The sequence below is a fragment of the Brassica oleracea genome, chromosome C6 (assembly GCF_000695525.1).
Source record: "Brassica oleracea var. oleracea cultivar TO1000 chromosome C6, BOL, whole genome shotgun sequence".
NCBI classification, from domain to species: Eukaryota; Viridiplantae; Streptophyta; class Magnoliopsida; order Brassicales; family Brassicaceae; genus Brassica; species Brassica oleracea.
In genome coordinates this window covers 34,013,199-34,032,595 of record NC_027753.1, presented here as the reverse complement: position 1 = coordinate 34,032,595, position 19,397 = coordinate 34,013,199, and the positions used below count along the sequence as shown (strand labels likewise).

Genomic DNA, 19,397 nt, shown 5'->3' with positions numbered 1-19,397 from the left:
GCATTAAAATTAGAAATGAATTACAGGTGAAACTGAGAAACAAGAGAAAAGCCACTTTAAATTATTCAGCGTAAAAACTGGGAAAAATGTAAAAATGATGAGAGGCAAAAGAGAGAGAGAGAGAGAAAGGGAGACCAGATGTTGACAAATAATATCGCGTCTCTGTTGTTAGAAGTGTCCTTCGTTCGTTTTTATGTAATTTTTATTTTAATTTATTTTACGGGATCTCTCTTACTCTTTCTCTCTCTTCACCGAACTTATCTCTCTCTCTCTCTTCACTCTATAAGGAAAGAGAAGACACCAAATCCGAGAAAAAAAAAAAAAAGGAATATAAAAGCTCTTATTCTTTTCTTTTTTATTTTCATTTGCTTTTTAAGAATCAGAGAGAAAAGGAGAGAGACAGATAGAGAGATAGATAGATACAGAGTCTAGAGAGAGAGAGAGAGAGAGATTATAGAGTTGGCCCATCGGATCAACGAAGACGATCTGAGAGTTTCCTTTCCTTCTCTTCTCTTCTCTTCTACCATGGAGTTTCGATTATTCCTCACTTTCTTCTTAACTGTTTCTTAGATTTTCTCTCTCTCTCTCTGCGAAAAAAACTGTTTTCATATTTTTGGTATTTATTATTTTATTTCTCGGAAATAACATTTTTATTTAAATATAACTTTCGTATTTCTATATTGTTAAATTTTGTATAATAATTGTCGCCGATTTGGGAGTGAGTGTTTGATAGATTTTCTCTGTTCAAACGAGCGATTAGAGGGGATGTGGGTCTGAGGTAACAAAATCTCTCCCATTTTTATTTTTATTTTTTATTTTTTATTTTCAATATTTATTAAATTATACACCTCGTTTAATTAATTTTGTAAAGAATTTTTTATATTCTAGTTGATTTTCCATTTATGTTGCTGTCTCTGATTATACTTTTAATAGATCTTTGTGGTAGATGAATTAAAGGTTAAGGCATTTGTGTGAATCGATCCAGCTTCTTATATGTCCTCTTTACACTGTTCATCGTACGGTGGATTTTTGATTCTCTTGTCAGATTGTTTTTTTTTTTCTTTCTCTTTTTTTGGTTTTGGGTTTTATGGATTAGTTTTGGCGAGTTTTCGATTTTCTTAGTGGATGATCGCTTCACCTTGTAATGGCAGCTTTTTTTTTTTTTTTTAATATAATTGCTCACTATATTTTTGTTAGATATTGTGGACTCCCATTTGATCGGATTTTTTTTTTTGTTGCTATATTTTTCTCCATTTTTAGAGCTAAATTCAGAGTTTTCTGCAGAATCTGTATTATCAGTAATTTGCATTGAATTTGATAAGTTTAAATATGATTTTAAATAAAAGTCGTCGGTGCCTTGGTTGTAATTTGGAGTTTTGGTACTTGACTTGATTTGGTTCTTATTTTTTATTTATTTTATTGAGGAATAGGAGACAACATGGTTCACCGTGAAAGCTTCTTGTCTTCAATGAGGGATCTCAGCCAAGATTCAAACACTTGCAGCCGGTCGGGAGATAATAAAAATCTGCAATATAATCAGAATGGTTTCTCGATGAGAGCTCCTCCCCCAGAGGAAGCTTACTTGGGACACGAGAGAGATTTTCTGAAGCAAACCATGCTTCAACACGAAGCCGTTTTCAAGAATCAGGTATATCTAAGCAAACCCTTTTGTCTCTTTTCCATCTTTACTCATGGTTCTGTTTTTTTTTTTTTTTTTTTTTTTTTTTTGACATATTCTTGTTTGTGTGTAGGTTCATGAACTTCACCGTTTGTATAGAACGCAAAAGAGCTTGATGGATGAAGTTAAAGGAAACAACAACCAGTCTGAACGCACACCGGAGAGTGCCATCAAACGCGACCTGCCTGAGTTTCTTTTGGGAAAACCGGTGTGTGGTGGTGGTGAAGGAAGCAGCTCCCAAGCTTGCAACAACGCTCCTATAGCGAATGGTGTTAGCTCAAAGGACGACGATGAGGTTAGGCCTGTGAAGGTCAGGAGAAGAATGATTGATCTTCAACTCCCGCCGGATGAGTATCTTGACGATGCAGATTGTCCTCAAGAAGTTGGAAGAGGCAACAATGCTTCTCATCTGAACGGTTCTTCTTCGGTTATGAAGAACCCAAATGGGTTAACTGACTTGAACGAGCCTGTCCAGTGCCAAGAATCATCAGTTCACGGTCTTTCTTCCAGGGATGTATACTCTCTTTATGGAAAAAACATTGTACATGCGCAACGCCAGTGGTTGGAAACGAATACTAGTCAAAACGGATGGATGGTTCTAGAAGCAGGTGAGATTCTTCCTTTAAGTGGCACTTCTTCACTTAATGTGTATATCTTCTAGTCTCTGATGTATTTCTATGGCTGCACTTTACAGGGCGTGGAAAAGGCATTCCAAGAGAGAACTTATGTGTGCCTTCACAGCCAGTACAAGTTCTTGCTAACCATGCATTTGGCTATCCTCCTTCAACTGATCAGAGGAGGTTGTTATCCGGCGAATGGGAAGCTCGTCAAAGGAATCCTGAAGTTTCCTATGATAGCTATGTGGAATCAAGTGTGGCATCAAATGCTCCAAGCTTGACTAATGGTGGCTACCGCCCTGAACCTAGCAGAACTTGGAGCCATTGGATTTCAAACCGGAGTAACGGCTCAGTTCAGAAACCTTTGCCGTTTCAAACGAATCCGTTCTTGAGTTATAGTGCACAAGGAAGAGCAGCAGATTCAAGTTCTGAGATGAGAGGACGTGGCGGCTTTGAAGGGGTTTACCAAGGGTTCTCTTCAGCGTCGAAGGAAACTGCGTTTAGTGTACCACCGAGTAACCTTAACCATCTTAACAATGGCCGGAATGTTACAAATGGTTCTTTGAAGCATCAGAGTTTTGAAAGTCTTCAAGGACCAAAAAGACAGGAATGCTCTGCTGGGTTGCCCTGGTTAAAACCTAAGCCCCTTAACCAAAACGGACTAACCAATGGCGGTTTTGATCTGAATGCTTCTGCTGATGGCTCGAGTAATGCATCTCCTCACAACGGTTTGGGACGGGCTGAAATGGCCAGTTCACTGAGTAATGGAAAGATTCTTGGATACTCAATCTCTCAGAAGCGTTCTATTTGGGAGTGCAACTCTTCCCTTACCCCTTCTTCTGTGTCTCTCAAGGAAGCAAACACTTTGGTGAATAGAAACTTCGACATCAACTTGCCATGTGACGCCTCGGTTGCTGAAGATGTTGAAAGTAAAAAAGCTGCCACTAACAGGAACTACATTGACTTGAATATATGTGCTAACGAGGATGAAAGTTCCGGCTTGTGTTCCAAACCAAGAATGGAAACAAGAGCAACTCCTTTAATAGATTTGGAAGCTCCCCCGGCTCTTGAGAGTGAAGAAGAAGGGGAGAGAACGCCAGAGAAGAGAGATGAAGCTGGAGAGACTCTTGATGAACTCATCAAGGGAGCAGCAGAAGCTATAGTCACCATCTCACTGTCTCATAATCCTGATGAAGCTGCTTCCTCTACGACTGATGCGGCTGCTAAAGACCCGCTCTCTTGGTTTGTGAACACAATAGCTTCTTGTGGCAGTGATTTAGAAAAGAGGCTTGATGCTTGTTTAGAAGCCTGCCGTGAGGAGTGTTCTTCAGGGGAGTTTGATTACTTCGAGGCAATGACTCTGAACTTACCTCTAACCAAAGAAGAAGACTACATGCCAACGCCTTTAGTCCCTGAACATCTGAAATTTGACGGGACGGATTCTGTAGGCATCAACAGGCCAAGGAGAGGACAAGCAAGACGAGGAAGACCAAGAAGGGATTTCCAAAGGGATGTTCTCCCTGGACTTGCTTCTCTGTCTAGGCTCGAAGTAACCGAAGATCTTCAAATGTTTGAGGGACTTATGAAAGCCACAGGCTGCAGCTGGAACTCAGGAGTGGCTAGAAGAAGCTCAAACCGAGGTGGGTCTAGCCGAGGAAGGAAACGAATGATCAGCAACGTCAACGGAGCTCCGGTTTGTTCTTCTTTGGAGGGGCCAATAGATAACAGTAATGTACAAATGGTGGGACTTGAAGATAGGAGCCTTACCGGGTGGGGAAACGCAACCAGAAGACCAAGGAGACAAAGATGCCCTGCAGGTAGTACTCCACCAACTGTGGTCTTAACATAAGTTTTTCATGAAATAAAAAAAACTATAGAGGGAGAAAAAAAAAACAGAGAAACTGATTCAGCATTGAAGAAGACAGACAGATGTTTTATTATACTCTCAATCAACCCCATGTTTGTGGGTATTGGTTGCCCTTTGTATATCTTGTCCTCTCTTACAAGGGCTACAGAAAAAGAATTACATGGTTGTGTTATATTAGAATGGTTGGTTATTACAAAATCTGCTTCTCTGTTTCCTACATGGCTCTAAGATGTCTTTCATTCATTAGTCTGTAAATACTCTACTTCAAGAGTTGCATTCTGTAGATTCCGAAGACACCTGTAGATTTCCTCTGTTCCAAAACAGGGCTCTTCACCAGCTCCAAACCTGTAAACTCTTTGATCAATCTCTATCAAGCTGTAGCCAGGAACTTTCTTAAGACGCAAACTCTTCATAGCCGATCTCATTCTCCTGAACTCTTCCCATTCGCCTTCTTCAGCATATATATTGGACAAGAGAGTGTAATAGCCCGTGTCGTCGGTTACTATCTCCGAAAGATCTTTCTTTATGGCTTTGATGATGTCCATTCTCTGATGGATTCTGCAACCATTGACCAGAGAACCCCAAACGCTAGCATCAGCTAAGAACGGCATCTCCTTGATGGTTCTATATGCCTCTTTGAGATCACCGGAACGGCTCAAAAGGTCGATGAAACATGCGAAATGCTCCGAGTTCGGTGAGATGCCGAAGCTTTTCATCAAGTTGAAGTAGAGTTTACCTTCTTTCACTGAACCAGAGTGACCACAAGCAGAGAGAACGTTCATGAAAACAACTTCGTTAGGTTTAGTTCCTGATTCCACCATCTGGTTGAATGTAGATACGGCTGAGCCGATGCGTCCGTGCATTCCGTAGGCGTTGATCATACTACTCCAAGACACAATGCTCTTATTCAACATGGCCTTGAAAAGGGTTTCAGCTGCGTTGAGATCTCCACATTTAGCATACATGTCAATTAGAGCTGTCTCAGTGAAAAGATCTTTTACACCACAAAGAATAAGCTTGTGGTGAACCCATTTGCCTTTCTCCAGTGAACCTATGCTTGAGCAAGCTTGGATAACCGCCAAGAATGTAACTTCATTAATCTCGAGACAGTTGCTATACATATAGTCGAAGAGGTTAATCGCCTCTAAGGAGTTACCATTCTGAGAAAAACCGCAGAGCATCGAGTTCCACGTCACAACGCTCCTCTCTTTGATTTGACCAAACACCACACATGCTGAATCCATAAGTCCGTTTTTAGAGTACATGTCTATCATCGAGTTATGCACAAACTCGTCAGAAACATCCGTCCTTGCAACATGTCCGTGAATCTGTTTCCCTAGCCGGACTAAACCATCACTCACGCACGATGAGATTGAGCTTGCTAAAGTGAACGAGTCAGGTCTCATCCGCCGAGTCACCATCTGTCTAAACAAGGACAACGCCTCGATCTCCATACCTTTGTTTGCGTATAGAGAGATAAGAGAGTTCCACGACACAATATTTCTATCACCAACCACATGTAAAACCGCCTCGGAGTCGGTTAACTTCCCGCATTCAGCGTACAGCTCGACTAAGGCAGGAGAAAGAGACTCGTAGTTCGGATCTAGCTCTCGTCTAACTGCAAAACCATGGACAGACTTGCCTTCTCTAACCAACTTTAACAGTCCACAAGAGCTCAAAACACTATAAAGTGTAACCAAATTCGGCTCAACACCATACTCTAACATCTCACTGAAACTTCTCAACGCCTTCTCATAGAACCCGCCGCGGTTGTAACTAGAGATAACAGCAGTCCATGAAACAGCACTCTTATTAACGATCATCTCAAATACTCTCTCCGCGCTAAGCAAGTCCCCACACTTACTATACATAGAAAGCAGAGAGTTGCATAACGTTTCATCAAAATCAAACATCTTCCTCGTTATCATTCCATGAACTGACTTGGCCGTCCTCAAGCATCCAAGCTCACCACATCCTTCAACCACGCTAATCATCGTCACAGCATCCGGCTCCACACCATCATCATCAACCATACACTTAAACACCCGCAACGCCTCCACCACCTCACCATTCTCCAAACAGCTAGAAACAAGGGTACTCCAAGCCACGATATCCCTCACAGACATTCCGTCGAATACCTTCTCCGCATCGCTTAAATTCCCAGTCTGACCATACATGCACAACAGAGACGTCTCTATCACATCGTCGCCGTCTACACCGCTCTTAACAATCCTCCCGTGGACTTTCTTACCCACACCTAAACGCTCTCTCGAGCCAGCACAAGCTCTCAAGACAGATGGGAACACGAACTTGCTGATCTGCGTCTTCTCCGAAACCAACCTGTGGTAAAGATCAATGGCTGCGTCGAACAAGTGGCACCAGACGTTGCATTTGATGAGGACACCGTACATGAAGGAGTCAGGGTAAGGGAAGGACTCGAAGACGAGTCTCGACGAGTGGGGAGAGCCCATGTGAGTGTAGGACTCGATGAGCTTTGTTACGGGAAGAGGGTCGTGACGGACACGGCCGGTGACGAGGAGGTGAGCGTGGAGTTGGGATAGTGTTCGTAAACTCGAGCATGATCTGAACAATGGCATGTACTGCGTCATCTTAACATTCACACTAGCGAAGAGAAAGGAGAACTATAAATATTAACAAGATTCAGACATAGATTACATTAAAAAGCTAAAGAGAGGGTTTTGTTTTGCTCCCGACATCAACACAAAAGGGTAAAGCTTTAAAAGTCTTTAGATCAAACATGAAAGAATAAACAAATATTGCACAAAAAGACAGCGGACACATAAGTAAATGTCTTGATGATTTTTTTCACCCTTTGGGGATGGTTCATGGACGTTGATAGACATATTTGGTTCTTGGGTCAACGATAAGACCTTTTCCTCCGTTGACTTCAAGATCATGCCTGCCAATTTTTCACACAACACTCAGTAACCGAAGAACACTTTTTAGAGAGTGAAGAGTAAAGTGAACTTAACTGGAAAACAAAGTCTGGGATTGTCAGCTGCTCACGAGGAACGTATTTGAATAGCTGCAGAAGCCGGTCTGCATATACAACTTTCTTCCATACCTTTATCGGAAAATAGAGGCAAGTTATAAGAAAGATTTTGACTCTTGGGGGGGGGGAAAGGCTGAGACTTTGAGATAGATTAGGAGTTTTACCACATTGTTCACGAACATTTGCATTGCTAAGATTGTCGCCTTCAACTGTAAAGTTGGATGAAGAACATAGATTGCCTGGAGGAAACAGAGAGGATGAAGATTAGGACAAGGAGGAACCCTTCCCCAAATGAGAGTTTGAGTATGTGCAGTTTTATACCTGAAGGTTGCGCTGGTGTTTGCGGCCAAGTATCTGTTGTAATCTTTTCATCCATCCCAAATCTGGTTGGCTGTTTATTTACATGGCAAAGAATGTTATTGAAGCATAAGGATCTTTTCCGACTAAACAAGATAAAGAATGAACTTACACTTGTAAAGATGCTGCAGAATGAAAATAGACAATCGAGTAAGGCTTCTGTATCAAAGGTTCAAATTCCTGTAACCAATTGCAGCATAGTCAAACACCAAATAAAGTCAAAGAAGATCAATACAATGGAGTATCCAAAAGAAGGAAGGACCATCGAGGCAATGTGATTGGGTTTACCTTTACAACATAAAGCACAAAACGCTCCAGATCAAGACATCGCAGCAAAAAGTGAGCTCCAACAACCACCATTACAGGATGACCCTCGGTGTCAACACCACCACGGTACCTGAATAAAGAAAACAGACAGGCCTTTGTCAATATCTATGTAAGTCATTGGCTACCTCAAGGACATAAGAAGCGAACTTATGTAGGCAAAGTCTGAGAGAGAGAGAGAGAGAGAGAGAGAGAAGTCATACACAATTTTCATCTCTGCAATTTCCGAAAGGTTGAGAGAATTAGCTTTTGCTAGGTATCTCGAATGAAGTGAGTATTCCTCTGCAGCAGAGAGAGGGGGTCCCCCAAGATCACCAAACCCTAGTAACTTGACAAAATTGAATCCACTCTGTGCTTGTGCAGTCTTCTCCCACTGTTCTTGGCGCCTTTCATCTGGATCTTTAATCAAAGACATGAATGTGGGATCCAAATACGAATCAAGATGATTTGAGTTCCTGAAAATCATACGTGCATCAGTCAACAAAGTGCAAAGACAGGAGACAGACAAAGCAAGATGCAAAGAGTGAAGCAGTCAGAGTTCACCAACCTTCGTACCAAAGCAAGATCAGTGGAAGAGCGCTGGACTAGAGCTGGAAAAGACCTGTCCAGAGGTTTATTTGGCAATGCCTGTATTCTGATTTTACGTTCGTCTATAACAGTCTCACCATTTTCATCCCCAACATCAGCAGGGAGCTTTGAGATGGCAACCTCCTCCTCGTGCTCATCACGAGGAAAGTAAAGTGGAAGTAATCTATATTTTAAAGACTCAAATTTTAAGCAATGGTTACATTACTTCTGCATTACATAACTATAAGCTATTGCGGTCTTAATGCGAATGATTCTCAAAGCAACAATTAACAGAAAGAGAGCATATCGACCTTTTGTATATCTCGGTATCAGAGGATGTGGTGGTACAGAAAACAACGGCACTGATTTTATCTTTATGCTTCTCAAGAAAGCGACGAACAGTTCCTGGAACACAACACACGATTTGTAAACATCAAAGCCAGTTATCGAAAACAAAGAGACTGTTTAAGAACTGTCTTACTTATGGAAACATGAGCAGCTGGTTCTCTGGGATAGTTTTTGGCTTCTGTGTATATACAGTCCGTAGCAATACTGTAAACCAAAAATCGAGTTCTTACGTACTAAAGAATCTGATTGTTGTAAACAAAATAAGGAAGTTCACTTCGCATACCTTTGAAGCCCATTATCTATGAGAAGCTCTAGGCAAGATCTATAGCAGTGACTTAAAGCATTTTCAGCAGCTGTATGATACTTTACTGCATACTTGGGTCCTACTGTATGGATAACCCTCCTGAACAAGAAACCAGAAAAGAAAAAACATTTCTTGAAGTTGCGGATTAAGAGATTGACAAAAAGATTCTACAGGCAAGATACAAGCCACACAGAATGCTTCTTCCTTAAGAGATAACATGCCAATAGCGTGAAAAAGGTGTAACTAACATAACAATGGAAGAGCTCTATTATCATAAACAATCTTCTCCATCACCAATTACCTGGCAGGTAGATCATATGCATTTGTTACTTTCGCCATCCCTGTCCTGCATCCACCCTGTCAAGCAAGAAAGAAATAATCTTGTGCTAACAAATTCTATAAGACTATGTTCTAGAAAATAGAGGAGGAAAGAGTTATGTACCAATGTAGCGCATTGTTCTGCAAGACCAGGTCCAGCAGCCGCATGTAGACCAGGACTGCTATGTGCCTCATCCAAGTTCTGTCCTCCCAATTCCAAGAAAAGTCAACCATATCAAACAAGGCACATAAAGAGCAATTTACTTGACTACCCACAAGCAAAGGTTACCTCATTTGTAGAGTTGACAACAGCGTCAACCTCAAGGTTCCACGGTTCCCCTCTCCAAAGGTAGATCCTGGAGTTAATCTCGTGATCCACAGGAAACTTAGAAACCATCCCATTCCCGCTGCTCCCTGCTTCAGAAGACGAAGAAGCCAAAGGGTTTGCATAGCGAGGATTAGAATGCGATGGATCACCTGCTTCACCACCCTCGAGGGACGAAGACCTCTGCTCAACATCACTCCATCTTGGAACCTGATCCAAGGTCACAACATAATCACCGCTCTCCGTTGGAATCCCACCGCGAGAGGTTGTTGCCGTGGGAACGGCCTGATACATCATCGCAGATCAGAGCAAAAACCACTACCTTCTCGACGCTCCCTAGAAAGAGGACATAAAAGCTGATAAATTTCATTGCTAGAATAAACAATTATCATCATACATTAAGCGAAATCATCGAATATTAAATAAAGAGATTGTACTAACGCATTCACAACTGAAACCAATCCAATCCAATTCAGCAAGTGTAGAATAAAAACAACATCACAAGTGAAAAAAGATACAAACTTTAGATGACTGAGGAGAATTCTAATCGAAATCGTTGAGCTTTCTCACAAAGATTTAAGATTTGACAGATATGAGGATTGAAAGACAGGGTCTTTACCTGAAAAAATTCGATCACAAAACGAACCCTAAATCCCCAAATTCTACTTACGAGGAGAAAGAAGATTCATAATAATATACAAAACTGTGTGTGATCGATGGATGGATGGATGATGATGATGATGATGATGAGGTTGCGAAAACATCAAACTTAAGGACTGGTGGTGGTGGGTGTCAAAATAATTAAAAAGAAAAATAAAACATATACGAATTTTGAGTTGTCGTTCACGCGAATATACCTCAGCAGCTCTATCTAACCCCCTCTCTTAGCCAGAAGGTGTCGTCGACACTGATGAGGCTGTCAATGGCACGTGCAAATTTGTCAGTACGCTAAACTAAAAGGAATAAAAGGGTAGTCTCGAAACGTCACCGTTTCTTCCTTTTTGCTCCGTCACCTTCTTCTGCGTTTTGTGCCAACTAAAAACAGACAATAAAGCAGCACGGCGGAACAACGAGGGAGATAGAGAGAGAGAAAGGCTTTTCTTCTTCGTCTCGATCTCCACTTCTTCGATGAATCGCCTGCATCTGCATTTTAGACTTTAACGGTAAACCAAAATCTCAATCTCCGTGAGTTTTCATCTGTTAGGGAACATAAAGATCCAATTTTTAAAACCAAGATTGCTCTTTTTGATCTGATTGCGTATTCTGAATCTATCTTTATTTAATTTTGTTAATCTGTTGAGATAGATTATTCAAATTTATTCATAAAAATCTGATCTTTTTTACTGTTCGCCAGGTTCTTGAAATGATGACTGTTCCTCAAAGATTCTCCTTTGCTGGGTAACGTTTGGCACAGTATCTTCCAATTTGTCGAAACAATGTGGAGCTTTGCGTCGAATGTAATCGGCAGCATAGGCCTAAAGAAAGATCCTCCTCAACCCTCCTCAGACGACGACGACGACGACGAGGTCTCAAATGTCAGCAGAGACGACGACGAAGAAGAAGAACAAGGACTAGACTGTCCCATTTGCTTTGAATCCTTCAACATCGTCGAGAACGTTCCTTACGTCTTATGGTGCGGCCACACTCTTTGCCAGAACTGCGTCTTTGCCCTCCAGCCTGCTGTCTTGAGACTCTCCACCCAAGACATCAAAGTCCCCTTCTTCGTCTCCTGCCCTTGGTGTCAGCTGCTTTCGGTCAGGGTTGTCTACAACGGTGTCCTCAAGTTCCCTAAGAAGAACTTCTTCCTTCTCTGGATGGTTGAGAGTATGAACGGTGACAGGACACGTCATGGAGGTTCGTTGGTCGGTAGTGATAACCACCAGTACTGCAGCAGCAGCAGCAGCAGCAGCAACAGTAATCTGATCCCAAGGCCTGTTGTTGTGCATCAACCAAGCAGCAGACAGCAGTTCTCGTTCCACAAGTCTCTTGATTTCTTCATCTCCTTCACCTCCAAGTTTCCGTTTGTGATCGTTTTCCTGCTGATAGTGTTCTTTGCTATACCTGGTAGCCTCGTCATTCTTGCTCTTTACTTCCTCCTCACGATTCTTCTAGCGGTTCCTTCTGGTTTGGTGCTGTATTTTGCGTACCCTATTCTGGAAAGGTTGGTTAATGAAATAACTTCATGAGAATGATGATACTCTGACCCTCATTCTCTGTGGTGCAAGCCTTTTTTTTTGGAGTCTTTGAAACTTTTTTGGTATTGTTATTGATTGCAAGTTTGGGAATTGTGATTTTGAGTTTTGATTCTGTTATGCAACTTTTTCTGAAGTTTTGGTTTGCAGATGTTGTGTTTTAATTGATGATTGGTCATGTGTGTTAATGTCTCTAAAATTGTATAAATAAACACATTAATTGTGTGTCTTCATTTAAGCTTTGTTAAGAAAAGCTTGTTTTGGCTTTACAATTTTGTTGGATTCAGAGGCATGTAGATGGGCTACGTCCACTTGTTCCCATGAGGTTTGCTTTCTCCTTGACCTTTAGCTCTTCCTTCATCTGTCTCTCATATGCATGCGCTCTTGCACTCGCGACTATGATCTCAATGCGTTCGTTATCTTCGGTATATCTCTGCAGCGCCTTCAGCTTTGTCTTCTCTACACCTCTCTGTACATTCATAGCATCGATTAGTCTTGTAGTTTATGCAAGAATCAGTTTTTGGAAAAAAGAAGAGTCACCTCTGTTCTATGAAGATTTCTCTTAGCCTTTTTCGTCTTCTTGTCCTCCCATAACATTATCTTCTCCCTTAGCTTCTCGTACCTGCAAATCTCGGACCCATTAGGCTATTAGCTCCTTAGAAGCAAATCTTATTCAATGAATAAAGGTAACATAAACACACACTTAGTTCTCGTTTTGGCCATCTCTGTTTCCTTCCATAGTTCCACCGCAGGTCCCATGGGCACAGGTTCTGCTCGCTGCTCACTGGTTTCATTCACAATACGATTCAGAATCAGATCTTAAAACATTTTTGGATAATGCCACTAACTAATATATATATAGAGAGAGAACTTTTACCTTGAGAACTTGTGTAAATCAGAGCACGGCCATGGGAAGCTACAGGTATATACTTATATATAGACGGATATTGCAGTTTGACGCAAGGAATGTGTAGTTTGTGAAATGCTGTTTAAGCAATACCTTACCCTACACTCAAGCCATATAAGCTAAGGTCTCACAGAGGGTTTCCATATTAGGAAGTCACATTAATAGATTCCTTGTCCCACAAGAGAAGGTTCTCTTTCTTTTTAAGCTTCTGAAAAGTTACTAATTTTTAGGTGACATGTGAGGATTTGTTAAGATATCCATGTTTTGTATATGGAAATTTCCCTACATAACATTAAACTCAGTTTTGTCTTTTCTTTTTGAAAACACCATATATACCAAAGTCAACACTTTCTTCAAGCACAAAAAGCTGGAGCGTTGAGGTCTTTAAGAGAGACTGAAACGATATAATCTTGCTTAATATGTATTGGCGTCGACGTCATGTACAAAGTTCTTTTTATATGGAAAAACAAAGAGAATCTATTGTCTTTTGTTTCCATATATAACAGTCTTTCTTAAATAGAAACATTAAAAAAGCCCTACTTTTTCTTACAATTTACAAGTGAAATGTTATCCATAAGATTAATTTTCCTTAGGTATTTGTTCCTGTCTGGTAAGAAACAAATTATTTTTTAAAAATGTTTTGAATATTTATTTATGTCTACTACATCACTGTATTCAATGCATGACTTCTTCCACATTTTTTAATACACCATTGATCCTAATTTGTAAATATTTACAACCTAATTTTCTTTTAAATTTAGTGGTTTGTAAAATAGTTTGTGGCATATAGTAGAAACAAAACAATTTAGAAAACACAGAAAAACAATAAAAACATCTTATCTACATATTTAAATTGGATAACACATAAAGTAGATGATACAATTGGAGCTTTGTTTGTATCACTTTCTATGCTTTTGCGTGCGTATCTATCTTGCTACATCTAATAAAGCCCAACACCAATTGAGAAGGCTCATAAATATCATAAAGTCCATACAAAGACCTTAGAGAGAGAGAGAGAGAGAGGTATACAGCCTCCCAAATTAATGGAACTCATGTGTTTCTCTTGATCATCAACCTCCTCCTGTCTCAATCACACCAATGTATGGATGTAGTAATAACAAGGAAGTAAAAGAGCAATATCCTTGACAAATAAACTATTTCCAAGCTTGTTTCTGCCCTATATTCCTGATAAAGACCTTAAAAACAAGCGTGGAAATAGCAAAATATATAGTTTTGCTCATAACGTAGTAGTAGTGCGCAATAGAAAACAAACATCAAGAACGTAGTTAAAAGAAACAAGATTTACAAGACAACTGAGAAGAAATCTCGATGAAACCCTAGCTACTAGCTCTTTTCTTGCACCTCAAGAAATCTCGTTTATTCTCTACACAATACAAAATGTGTTTCAGTTGTGAAGCGGGTTTGGACCGGAGGGGACGAGTCTTTTGTCGACGCCGTACCTTTGGTCAATCTCCGGCGGAGAAGGAGAAGGAGGAGAGAAAAGTGGCTGTCGGCTGCTTCTGTGGATTCTTTCGAGCTCAATGCACATAGAGCGTGCGTAGGGACGAGAGAAAGATTGGCATGAACGGTGAGGATAAGAGTAGTACGCGTGTTGAAACCTCCGGTTTGCTCCGTGGGTTCGGTTAGACTCGTTTCTTGCTGCCGTTGCGGTTGAAAGAAGGAAGAACACGACGAGGAAACTGATGGTATTGATCGGACGGTTCCGGTTAGTCAGCATTGTTGCCGGCGAGAAGAGATAGAGAGATCTCTGAGATTCTTGCGTTTCGTTGTCCGATAGAGGAAGAGAGGTTCTTGGAGAAAGAAAGTTGAGTGATCGTGAGAAGAGAGAGAAAGGTGAAGATATTGGTGAATTGCGAAGTGAGAGTTTAATGCTGCATCAGAGGATATGTATGATTATGATAAAATGTGAGGTAAAATAAAAGAGGGTAATTGTTGAAAAGATGGGTCTTTTTATATCTTGTTATTTACATTTTTTCCCATAACCATAAATATCAATCCGTGACCTTGTACATTCCGAACCATAAAATGTTACTCTCTCTCTCTCTCCTAGCTTTTGGATTTTTTCAAGAAAAAAAAATGTGACTGATTACTACTTTAGATAGACAAAAAGGTTATATTGGGTTGTTTCGTGGATCTCAAGTTATCTTCGGTGTTGCGCAAAATCTCTTCATTCCCTTAAAGATCTCTGTTTGAACTGCACATTGTTTGTAAGCTATGGCTAAGTTTTGCCGGATCCAAACACAAAATACTCGCTCTGTATTTTTGCTGTTTCGGAGTCTATTCAGCACATATCAAATAGATCAAGGAACCAAGGTGCAAAAGTGATCAAGAAGGAAGAGAAAAATGAAACAAAAATGATTTGATGTCCTTTTGGCTTTCATAGGAGCCTTTGAGAACATTACTTATAAGCTTTCTCAACAAGCAAAAAGCAGCAGCACAACTCAAGATGCAGAATCAATAAACAAAATTGTTCAAAATCAATTCAGTTTGAACCAAAGATCTTTCATCAATTTGTTAAATGAAAAGGGCAGACTCAGATTCTTTGTGAATTTCGCTGCCAAATATAATAGAGATGGCTTATACTGGCTCTTGTTATCGTTACTTTCTCAAGTCCGAGAGTGTGCAATACATTTGGACATATTGTTATTAGTACGGCCCATTGTGGTAGACATAGATTCAGCCCATATTTAGTAAACCGAACTTATTTCATAGGTACTTTGGTTAATACTACTTAAAATTGAATCGTGAAGTGGGTGTCATTTTCGAGCAGAGAACAAACGTGGTCGTATTAGAATCATGGATTCGTAATCTCTCTTTTACATTTGTAATCATGACTGAGTTTTTGAAAACAAAGATAATTTATTTTATAATGTTAAAAGTGATGATGATTTAATCTTATACTTATGTTAATGAAGAGAGCTTTTTAACTGCGGTATATTCCACTTATTGTAACTTCAAGGTGCATCGCTCCTGACTGCTGATGCCACTTATTGTAACTTTATGACTCGATCTCGCACCATGGGGCCCCCACTTTTGTCGACGCAGACTGATCTGATTAATTAATACTATCGCATAGTCATCTATATAGTAGTTTGATTCCATACATAATTAATTATCTACGTAGTAGTTTGATTCTATATATATAATTAATTACAAGTAAGAATTGTATTATTTCTCTACAGTTTTACAATCTATTTGTTACAAACTTAAACCCTCAATTGTAACTTTGTAAGCACCATGCACATTACCTTTTTTAATGTTCGTTTGTGCAAGCACTGATCGTTATTCGTAAACAGTTTTTTTTTTAGAATTAAACAGTTTGATTTGTTAAAATGCGAAAAAACGAAAGCATCTAATAAGGGAAAATACACTAGCTAGGTAGCCCTATATTTTTATGCAAATGATCTTGACCATAATTTTTAAGTAAACAACAATTTGCTTAATTGTTTTACAAAAAAAAAACAATTTGCTTAATTAGTATATGATTCTCAAATTAATAAGTGATTCCTGCAGATTCCGAAAACACGTTCTCGTGCATGCATATTGATGATACATAATTGCCACTTTTACAAATTGTTATCATCTTATGTATAACTATATAAATAAATGTGCATTCTATGATTCTATCCAGTTTGTTTTGGAAACAAAACTATGCTAGACCTAGACAACCAGACGTGAAACATAAACAGACGAAGTATAAATTACAATTTCCTTTTTGAATTTTTTTCATAGGTCCGGGCCGGTACCTTGAAGTTAATTAAAAAAATATAAATTGCGTACATGCATGATCGCTACTTTAGTGTGTGTTTTTAGCAAAGGGTTTCGCTACTCTAGTGTTGCTATAGAATAATAATTTACATTTTATGTTGTCGTTTATATATTGTTTGCGTTTAAAATTTGTGAATATATAATACTCACTCCGTTCTCGAAAGTGAGATGTTTTAGATTTTTTACTTGTTCCACAAAGATAAACTTTTTACTTGTTCCACAGAAATATATTTTCTATATGTTTAAGATACTTTTTTATACTTTTAAGAAACATTAAATGAAAATATTTGAATTGATTAAATTTCATTAATGAAAAGTTATTGGAAATTGTATAATAAAGTAAAAGAAAAATTAAATTATAAACATTTATTGAATTCTTAATAAGCATGAACACTTTAGAAAATCTTACTTTCAGAAACAGAGGTAGTATATAAAAGTTCGAGCGTTTGCGTTTAAAAATCAATATATATATATATATATGATTGCACACTATACTGTTCATGGTTTTATTTCCAACAGGTTTAGCAACGGCACCCATTATTGATACTTTCTATTCATATATAATCTATTTACTTTGTTATTTGGTTTAGTCCTGTCTTTTTAGTTCTTTGGTTTCAATGTCTCAGCCTTGCCTTGGTTTCTAAAGGAAGTGTTGTGGCCTTTGACTGATTATATATGTAATATTTCTTTGTTCCATCAGTCCCCTGGTGTGGAGCTTTAGTTTCAGAAGATGTTGTGCTATCAGCCTGCTTAGTTTCTCAATCTTTTTGGCACTTTAGGTTATTGTTGGTGCTCCTGTTGTAAGTTCAAGCTGAAGTTTTAATGAAAATATTGTTCAAAAAAAAAACTACTTTGTTATTTACCGACAATCTAAGACCTTCCACATCACTATAATATCTCAACATCTATTATCGTTAAAATAATAATATTATTATTGAAGAAAGTACGAGAAAAAAAAGAGAACAAAGACTTAGAGCATGATTAATCCCACTTCTTAAATGGGTTCTTAAGAGGTGAGTCCCACAATTTTCTCTAAAACCACCTCTTCCTTCTCTTCTCCAAGAGGTAAGTTTGGTGGGTTCTTGTACTGTTCGCGGACTCCACTGACACGTGGCGGCCCGCGATTGGTTCGTTTTTAATTTAAAAAAAAAAAAAAAAAAAAAAAATAAGAACCTAAATGGGGTTTTAAGGGTTAATGGTGCTCTTAGTCACTTAAAACAAAGATTAAGATACTGTTTTAGTCCTTGACATGTTTTTATTAATCTGATTTTTATTGTATTAAAACTTAACTTTTGCATCAATTTTTTTTTTTTGTTGATGTTGATTCTCTAATGTATATCGAATAACTAAATAAAAGGGCCTACGAGACTATAGATGAATTGTGGAAATACAGGTAGGTGTCACTCTTGCGTGTACGCACAAATTATTCTTAACGCAGATATGCTATCGCGTTCTTATAGCACCGAGAGCGATAGACCAAACCCCATAAATGGTAAAGAAAAATATTGATATTGGATCTGCCTATATATTAACACCTAATTCTTTAATTATCTGTTAATAATAGATAAGCAATGCATGTATTACCCAAAATCTACTATATGGAAAATGTTAATTAATATTTTATCATGAATATAAACACACACACACTGTATTACAGCTATATGTAATTGTTGGTTGAGTACTAGCATATGCTACATATATTTCAACAATATTCTAACAATGGTTAGGCATCACATAGACATGTGTCTCTTAGCCATTTATTTTACAAAATTGATTAATCTGCTAATTTTATAGACTTACTAATATAAAAATTCGATGTTATTTCTTTCTTTCCACAAAAGTTAACATAAACATGATTCTTGAAGATATGTGTTTGATTGAGTGCGAGTCTACGACCACAAACGTTTGCATTTGAAGGATTGAAGCTGGAAATAAGGAATAACAGTCGAAAATACATGTTAGAATATGATTGTAAGATAATGATGAGGATGGAGAAGGTCCACGTGGTCGCTTAAGTGTTTGTGGATCACATTCGTTAGATTCTTGTCATGTCGACAACTTTAATTAACTAAATTTCCAATCAAAATTAAATAGACACTTTATTAAGTTGTTAATTATGCTTCTTTTTCTTAAGAAAAAAATCAAACGAGTCTTTAACTTTTTTTACTCGTCTATCAAAAGACCAATAACAAGTCGGTGATACTTGTAAGTAAAAACTTCCCTACATATTTTTCAGTAGGGCAGTGTTCGTTGTAAATTCGTCGTAAACGGAGTGTTACGACGAATTAACGTCGAAAGACGTTTCGTTGTTAAACGTCCGTCGTAACGGAGGTTTCGTCGTAAACGACTCGTTACGTTTACGACGAAATATATTCCTCGTAAAGCGCAGGGAAAGAATTCGTCGTAAACGACACGTAAGCTTTCGTCGTAAAGCCCACGTAATTATTTCGATGTAAAGCACACGTAAATACTTTCGTTGTAAATCACTCGTAAACATTTCAATGTAAAACCCTCGTAAATCTTTCGATGTTAATCACTCGTAAACATTCGATGTAAACTCCGTGTAATGTTTACGAGGAGTTTACATCGTTTCTTATTATATTATTATTAATTAGTATATAATAAATTTTAATTTATATTTAATATTCTTTTTTTTTGACCAACTTTTTTTAAAGGAGTGCAACACGAGGACTTCCCGGGAGTTCACCCATCCTAGTACTACTCTCGCCCAAGCACGCTTCACTGCGGAGTTTAAATTTATATTTAATATTCAGAATTTAAAATAATTTAA

General features: G+C 38.7%; 6 protein-coding genes across 9 annotated transcripts; 2 read left to right on the top strand and 4 right to left on the bottom strand.

The window, feature by feature from the left end:
- The first annotated feature begins 392 nt into the window (after positions 1-392).
- LOC106299909 lies at positions 393-4,379 on the top strand. 2 transcript variants are annotated; one of them, XM_013735921.1, is made up of 4 exons: positions 393-778; positions 1,431-1,648; positions 1,752-2,286; positions 2,373-4,379. In XM_013735921.1, the coding sequence occupies exons 2-4, from the start codon at positions 1,439-1,441 to the stop codon at positions 4,142-4,144; spliced, it is 2,517 nt and encodes an 838-aa protein (XP_013591375.1). In that variant the 5' UTR covers positions 393-778; positions 1,431-1,438; the 3' UTR covers positions 4,145-4,379. The 2 variants fall into 2 exon arrangements, with proteins under 2 accessions (XP_013591375.1, XP_013591376.1); XM_013735922.1 differs by having other exon boundaries at positions 1,425-1,648.
- Positions 4,281-6,823, bottom strand: LOC106299910 (putative pentatricopeptide repeat-containing protein At1g69350, mitochondrial). Its single transcript, XM_013735923.1, has one exon. The coding sequence runs from the start codon at positions 6,769-6,771 to the stop codon at positions 4,399-4,401; it is 2,373 nt and encodes a 790-aa protein (XP_013591377.1). The 5' UTR covers positions 6,772-6,823; the 3' UTR covers positions 4,281-4,398.
- On the bottom strand, positions 6,793-10,542 carry LOC106299911 (protein GDAP2 homolog). Of its 2 annotated transcripts, XM_013735925.1 has the most exons (15): positions 10,338-10,542; positions 9,683-10,054; positions 9,518-9,595; positions 9,377-9,432; positions 9,055-9,174; positions 8,905-8,975; positions 8,735-8,828; positions 8,404-8,607; positions 8,060-8,311; positions 7,821-7,929; positions 7,645-7,712; positions 7,497-7,566; positions 7,340-7,414; positions 7,156-7,247; positions 6,793-7,082 (listed from the first exon to the last, which is right to left on the bottom strand). In XM_013735925.1, the coding sequence occupies exons 2-15, from the start codon at positions 10,013-10,015 to the stop codon at positions 7,007-7,009; spliced, it is 1,698 nt and encodes a 565-aa protein (XP_013591379.1). In that variant the 5' UTR covers positions 10,016-10,054; positions 10,338-10,542; the 3' UTR covers positions 6,793-7,006. The 2 variants fall into 2 exon arrangements, with proteins under 2 accessions (XP_013591379.1, XP_013591378.1); XM_013735924.1 differs by having other exon boundaries at positions 6,793-7,247.
- Positions 10,543-10,729: 187 nt separating this feature from the next.
- LOC106299908 lies at positions 10,730-12,141 on the top strand. Of its 2 annotated transcripts, none has more exons than XM_013735920.1 (2): positions 10,730-10,903; positions 11,073-12,141. In XM_013735920.1, the coding sequence occupies exon 2, from the start codon at positions 11,155-11,157 to the stop codon at positions 11,902-11,904; it is 750 nt and encodes a 249-aa protein (XP_013591374.1). In that variant the 5' UTR covers positions 10,730-10,903; positions 11,073-11,154; the 3' UTR covers positions 11,905-12,141. The 2 variants fall into 2 exon arrangements, with proteins under 2 accessions (XP_013591374.1, XP_013591372.1); XM_013735918.1 differs by having other exon boundaries at positions 10,731-10,881.
- LOC106298061 lies at positions 12,097-12,961 on the bottom strand. Its single transcript, XM_013734162.1, has 5 exons — positions 12,949-12,961; positions 12,788-12,839; positions 12,614-12,694; positions 12,451-12,532; positions 12,097-12,379 (listed from the first exon to the last, which is right to left on the bottom strand). Exons 1-5 carry the CDS (start codon positions 12,959-12,961, stop codon positions 12,194-12,196), a joined length of 414 nt encoding a protein of 137 aa, XP_013589616.1. The 3' UTR covers positions 12,097-12,193.
- An 842-nt stretch (positions 12,962-13,803) lies between these two features.
- LOC106299312 (CLAVATA3/ESR (CLE)-related protein 10) lies at positions 13,804-14,702 on the bottom strand. The gene has a single exon (XM_013735422.1). It carries the CDS (start codon positions 14,553-14,555, stop codon positions 14,223-14,225), a length of 333 nt encoding a protein of 110 aa, XP_013590876.1. The 5' UTR covers positions 14,556-14,702; the 3' UTR covers positions 13,804-14,222.
- Positions 14,703-19,397: the final 4,695 nt, after the last annotated feature.